This window comes from Chenopodium quinoa, unplaced genomic scaffold (assembly GCF_001683475.1).
Source record: "Chenopodium quinoa cultivar QQ74 unplaced genomic scaffold, ASM168347v1, whole genome shotgun sequence".
NCBI lineage: Eukaryota > Viridiplantae > Streptophyta > Magnoliopsida > Caryophyllales > Amaranthaceae > Chenopodium > Chenopodium quinoa.
This window is the reverse complement of record NW_018742484.1, coordinates 569,719-576,757: the sequence shown is the minus strand read 5'-3', so window position 1 is coordinate 576,757 and position 7,039 is coordinate 569,719. Positions and strand designations below refer to the sequence as shown.

At 35.1% G+C, this 7,039-nt stretch overlaps 1 protein-coding gene across 1 annotated transcript; it reads right to left on the bottom strand.

Annotated features, from left to right (window-relative positions):
- Positions 1–383: 383 nt before the first annotated feature.
- LOC110719319 (protein root UVB sensitive 5-like) lies at positions 384–6,429 on the bottom strand. The gene is made up of 15 exons (XM_021898215.1): positions 6,195–6,429; positions 6,007–6,054; positions 5,219–5,358; positions 4,948–5,048; positions 4,081–4,151; positions 3,808–3,854; positions 3,650–3,728; positions 3,479–3,551; positions 3,257–3,346; positions 2,850–2,909; positions 2,638–2,751; positions 2,404–2,464; positions 2,107–2,225; positions 1,323–1,418; positions 384–955 (listed from the first exon to the last, which is right to left on the bottom strand). The coding sequence occupies exons 1-15, from the start codon at positions 6,353–6,355 to the stop codon at positions 719–721; spliced, it is 1,497 nt and encodes a 498-aa protein (XP_021753907.1). The 5' UTR covers positions 6,356–6,429; the 3' UTR covers positions 384–718.
- Positions 6,430–7,039: the final 610 nt, after the last annotated feature.

Genomic DNA, 7,039 nt, shown 5'->3' with positions numbered 1-7,039 from the left:
GTCCTTATTGACATGATCAACCCGACCCAGTCTATGTTTCAATTATTTCTAATCATAGATAAGAAAAAACACTATTCACAAACTCAACCCAACCGACTTCGACTGTTAACTCAAAAATCCAAATCCCGACCCACTTATCTATTAAACCTAACATACCCAAACCAAATTAATCCAACCCGATCCAAACCCGAACTAAAGGCATCGTCAACCCGGAACACTTGACCCGACTGTCAGGTCTAGTACTGTAATCTCTTTGCTCTGCCACCCACTTTTGACATTCTGGGTATGACACTTCTAAAAGAGAGGTGTTATTGATTTATATCAACCCTCTAGAAAATACAAATGAAATAGGGCAGCCAAAAAAACTAGTTCATAAAAGAGACTGGAGTGAGTAATTATTGCTTTATATCAACCCTTTTATTTAAGGATGAGGTGACAATTCCAGTCAGGTTCTAACAGAAAGTTTCAATTAAGGGATCTAACAGTCTCATTTAATGGACTTCAAAACTCCCTTTGTTGCCAACACTTGTGATCAATTCCGCTCTCATAGAAGTGTCAACAAATCCCCTGGCCAAGTTTTATTTCAAAAGAAGTGTTAGCGCGACGCTGTTGTGATTTATTCACTTCTATGGTGTTGCATAGCAACTTTCTAAGGGTGTCTGGTAAATAAATGAACAGCCGAGAATATTCAGTGCACTTGCTTCAACTTTTCCTGGAATCAACGGTTCTGGTTGTCATCGAACTCAATGAACGGTTCCTTGGGTACATTTAGATTAAGTTTCTGTGTGTTCCAGCCTGCCTCCTTGAGCAACTCCATGAAGTTGTCAAATCTACACTCCAATTCAATCAAGCTTTCCTCCAATGCTCTATTAACATCAATGGAATCATCCCAATGTTCATAGAGCCAATAAGTTTGCCATACACTTTGCAAGACCGATAAGCTTGTAGCACCCACCTGTAAAATCAGTCTCATCGTTAAGAAGACCCCACAACTATGTTGCAAGGGTAAGTAGAAAAGCGAAAACATAATTCTCACACAATTAGGAGATAAGAGATGCAAAGACTTGAGCAAAATGAATCAATAACTTTGTTTAAAATTTTAAGATCATTATACTTGTTAGTTTGGATTACTAAAGAATTAGAAGAAAAAAAATGACTTTGTGACTCAATCCTTGAGGTGGAAAAACTTGCTGGTCTGTTGCTTGAAAACAATTCCTGGGTATTCGAGTTTCAATTTACAGAAGTACGAAATTTGATCTTCAAGACAGTTTCGGTGCATCAAAGCTCCAATATATAAAAGAATTGTACTGTATAAAACATACCTTGAAAGATACTAAAACCTCAAAATCTCTCTTCTGCCATTGATCTATTGTAAGGACATATTTTTTGTTAGTGTAAAGTTTAAATATCTTCTTCACCTGTTGCATAGCACAGTATAGAGTGAGAAATGTACTGCAACACCAACTGAAAGAAAGTTTTCACTCAGCATTATAAATCAAGTATTCGAAAAAGCCAGAAACTATAGGATTGTAAGCCTGTTGCCAACTTCATCTTAGAACATATAATAATTGACCGAGGAACACATTCATCCAAAGTAGCATTTTCTTATAATTTTTATACATTGTGTAGCAGTCAATTGTTACTTGTTAGCTTGTTTGACAATTGGTCGATTTGGTCTACTGGAAATACCCTCTCTATTATCAGTTAATCACATTGATAAGGCTTCCTACATCCAATCCCCCTCACCCTGCTGTGAGAAGGAGCCTTGTTGGAGGCATTACGATAACTGCTGTTTATGTAGGTTCAACATACTTTTTGGGAGAGAAACCACAATCTAAGCAGTTAAGAAAACTACTTCCTTGACCATATAATGTACTTCGTATAATATTAATATACTCAGTCACCCTTAAACTCCTCAAGTAATGCTCATTTAGAAGAACAGCTTTGAGATTATCAGTGACACCACCAACTATAAGAATTTTGTAGTTGGTTGCAACCCTCTCTTACACAAATGGAAAACCACAACCATCACAAATTCCTGATGCAGATCTAACTACTCACTAATTCAAATGTTTAAAATTTGTAGCATGAATACAAAAACTATACCGTTGAAGATGACCTCTCGGCAGCAATCACCTCACTAAGAGGAACACCAAAGATGATTCGAGGACTTAGGAACCGCTCCCATGTTAATATATTTTCTTCCCTGTTGCAGTCAATGCATCCTGGGATGAAACATGCAAATTGGATTGTGTTCATTAAAATTTTCGATTAGAGGAACAGTTGGTGAGGGTTCCAAGTCAACCATTATCATTATCATGATCCCCTACCCCAAAAGTAAATGATTAAATACAAATGAAGCCACATAAATTTAAAACTAATAGGTCATAAAAGAAGATATACCAAGAACTTTGGAATGTAATACATTTGCTTTCACCAATATACGAGCACGCTTAAGATTTATCTGTTGCTCACAAGAAGAAGCATATAAGATTGTACTATTAAAAATCTTCCATTTCAGTAGTACTCCAAAGCAAGTAATTGCATTAGTAGGTTGACAATCTCATATGAAATGCTCATTTACTTATCTATAATTGCCCTGTGAAAAAATGAGCAGTACTAGGGAGATATTCTTACAGTTTTAAATTGCAGGACTGACAGAGATTGGAAACGTAACCAAAGGTGGAAAAGGCGCATGCTCATCCAAGTAGATAACAAAGCTGTGTATGATGAAACCAAGCCCGGTGTATCCTAACATAAGCGTCAATGAGTCAAATAAGATTTTTCTAGGAAACAGCAACAATTTATATTGCAGTGTTCAATACGGACCTATAAATTAAGTCACTTACTAGGATGAGTATACCTATACCAAGTCCAAGAAGTTGAGCAGTAACTTCCCATACTTCCTCCTGCAATACATGCCTAAAAATTAAACTATTTTTCACTACATTATACCACTTGAAATACTATGTATTGTTTTCCAACATGACTAAACTTGTCCAACAATGAAGTTGAGACAAGATCACCACCTCCACACACAAACAAACCAAATGAAAAAAAATGGAAAATTGTTTGGCAAGTCAAAGATTTCAGCATATTTTCTTTTTCTCAGCATAGGCAAGAAAAAGGAAGAGGGCTTGTCTTAAAAACTCATGTGATAAAGTCATCTATTACTAAATTATATACTGAGCGATTACTGAAATTATCCTCAACATCTCAAGAGCTGCTTGCATGAAACCATTACATTATTATATACCTTAGCTGATATATCTCCAAGGTTTCCTGACATTGCAAAGTGGTTCTGAATCACCTGGAACGAAGGGTCTTTCAAGCCTCTGGCGATGGCCTGTTCATAGTACCCCAGAACTCAAATCAGTCAATCATCAAAAGGATACGACACATACATCCCTCATATGTGAAATATAGTAAAAGAGAGGCAAAAGCAAAGAAATGGTATAAGGGATGACTGGATGAGAACCTTTGCAAGATTTCCAAGAGATGCAAGTAGCAAGAAATATGCTGGATACAGCTGAGTACTAAGATCAAAAATGCTGCAAAAAAAATGTTTGTTGAGTACTAAGATCATAAAGTTTTATGATGACTTGAAGAAAGCTGATACAATGAACTAAAAAGTTTGTTGATAACTCACCTTCCTGCACTGCCAATGAAGTCGGCATACATTCGCCACTGTTTTGGATCATCATCAAACAGATTCCCAAATCGTCCACCTGAATAAAAGAAATGTATTAATGGTAAAACCCATCTAATAATCACATGCATCCCTAACATTTCTTCACAATCTCAGACCAATGATTAGTCGACCAACAGCTCCAATGCCATCCTTTGACACCCATCTGTAAAAGGAGAGAAACTGCTAGTGTCCAATCATGGGAACTATAGTTGCCAAAGTATAATTGAAAGCAAGACAAATCCAAAAGCTAGAGCAAAACAATGAAATTTCGAGTTCAAGGTGTTGGATTCCTTCCTTCCCCAGCCAAACCCTTTTTCCCCTATAGGGGAAGAACATCTCAAGGTTTTCAAACTGAGTCACATACAAATTTTGCAAGGATAAGCAATCACCTTATTGCAGCTGCTGATGCTGCCGCTGATGCTGCAGCAGTGCTTCCTGAGATAAAACCAACACCAACTGCCTGCATAATGATTATGTTATTGCATAAAAAATGAAGGTGAACCTTTATAGAGCTTAATGCCTCAAGACAAAGCAATTGCAACAACTCCAATGATTGGAGCTACGAGCTTGCTTGCAATTCTTAAAATTCTCAAGCTACTAGCTTGACCATTGGAGTTATAATCGGAAATTAGCTAGGCCAAGTAGATTAGCTTGCCAGCTTCGGCAAGCTAATTTGCAAGCTAATCTACTGGATGAAAACTCAAGCTAGTAGATACTAGCAAGCCATTGGTGTACAAATAGCTAGAAAAGAAACTAGCTTAAAATATAATGCAGAAAGGCAACTTGCCATTGGAGATGCTTTTAGTCAATATAGAAATGCTTCTGATCAAATAAAAGGCAAAACCAATTTCAGAAGTATACCAACATTAATTCAATAATTCCCTTAGTAGAGCGAAGCAACTATCTATTGTAACATGTTTCAAGCGCATTATACTTGAACAAAAGGCTCTATTTGGGTGGAAAATTGTATGAAGGACAAATTCACTTCCAAGGTCCTATTAAACTAATTCTAAGACGATAAAAAACTGAGATCTACCAAAACATGTAATATTATATGCATTCCAAAAGGATTAGACTACTACATTGCATCTTAGTATGCTTGATAATTGCATTCCAAGCTGACGAATAAGTTTCAATCTTAGACTCCTAAGTCCTACCTCTCCGAAATTGATTAGTAAAAACTAAAAAGACATAAAAATTCAAGTTCATTTAACTAGATAACTGGAGAGAGAGTAACCAGGTTTTGATAAACATGCCTTAAGCAAGCTTGAAGTAACCAAGGCATGACAGATCCATCCAGTGACATTGGTAGGGAACTGCCATAACATGTACTCCAAGTAATCATCTGATACTGATTCTGCATAAACATATAACGAAATTCAAGATACTCGTAGATGAATGAGTTATAATTTGTTGTCGTGTTATTAGCCTATTAGGTTTAATCCCAATTAAAAAAATAAAACATAAAATAAAATAAAATTAGCCACGAAAAGTGTTCGCAAAAGGATGCAGAAATACAGTAATTACCTGGGAAACCTGCAGGCAAAATGAAATCTTTAATGCTAACAGGAAGCCAGTTCAAGTTAGCTGCAGTATCTGGGTTGAGCAGCTTATCATTGTGCTGCTCAAGTAGTGTTTGCTTACTTGATTCTCCATTCAAAACATACCTGCTTCCACATGAAATGATGAAAGTTAATGTGAGGAAGATCAAATAATTTACCTTTTTTGCTTAAACAAATAGTATAAAAATAAAAATTATGCAACTTTACCATTAGTTTTTTTTTCCCCACAAAAATATTGATTTTCAAGGTCAATGTACATGTACAATTATATTTTAAGTGCAGAGTAATGTCTAATGATTAAGGAGCTAATAATCCAGTTTTCCCCTGATCAAGTAAACTAATCAAAATTCAATTTATTAAATCGTGGTTGATCATGTTATGGGTCATTTTTGCTGACAATAACAAATTTTAAATGATAGTTTGCACACCACATAAATTATCAAGTGCTAACTATATCTAACTAATTTTAATCTCAAACTACATAAAATAAAATTTATATTTCTCATAATTATGGAGTCTAGTATACTAAAATTTCTCATCAAAACACAATCACTCCAGCAACCGGACAAGTTCAAATTACACTATCAACGCAATCACTGATTCCAGATTGAGGGAGTACTGCAGTTTAGAATTTGATAACAAACAATCATGGCAATTGATTTTGCAATATAAATTTTTTTTAATAAAAATTAATATAATTGGAATTAGTATTAAAATAAATGGGATTCTACTAATTCCACAAAAAAACCGAACCTTTTGGTAGCGCCATTGCTATATCTCTCCACTAAAATCAAAGGGTCACTGTAATTTGAGAGAAAAAAAAAAAAATGAAAGAAAGAAAGAAAGAAAGAACAAAAAAACAGAGAAATCAAGAAAATTGATGAATTGGGTATTACAGTATATATGAAATGAGCTAAATAAAAGTAAAGATGAGAATTTACCCATTATTGGAAGATTCATCATCATGTGAGTTTAGAGGATTGGGGGAAAAAGAAGAAGATAAGCAGGAACAATGAAAATTGGATGATTTCTTCAACAAATAAGGGTGAGAAGATATGGTAGACCTCAGAATAGAGATTGAGGAATGCAGGGTACTACACATTTTGCCTTGTCGAATTTTGCGTTTAGCTCTGTCTATCAGTTTTTGATTTGGCTGATGTTACTGGAGGTGTACAAACCAAATCAAACCAAATCGAAAAAAATCATTCGTTTCGAAATGAATCGATCCAATTTGATATGAGAAATTGACCCGATTTGAACTTAACCTGGCACCGATTTGACTCGACTTGAACTTAATTCGAAATCGATTTAACCCGACTTGAACTCAAACTGAACCGGTTTGACCCGACCTGAACTCACTCCGGACCGAAATTGACCCGACAAACACCCAATTCAATCCGATCTGTTTTTTTATCCGAACTGATATTAACCCGACCCGATTTTAACCCGATCTAATTTTGACTTGACATGATTTCAAACAGACCAGAATTTAAAACCTAACCTCTATTTACCATTTTTTTTACTTAAACATATATTAATGACACGATATGGAAAAATGCCACATAATGACTACAACCCAATAACAAGATACAAAAAAAAACCTCAATAATTACTTTAGTTTTAAAAATGTACTTATTTGAATATTAAATTTGGTCAATCCAACCAAAATTCAGCCAAACACGAAAAGTATCTGAATCATAATTGACTGAATACTAAATCAACCTTAGTAATCAAACCAAACTTAATAGATTCGAGATCAACCGAATCGAAACCAACCCAATTCAAA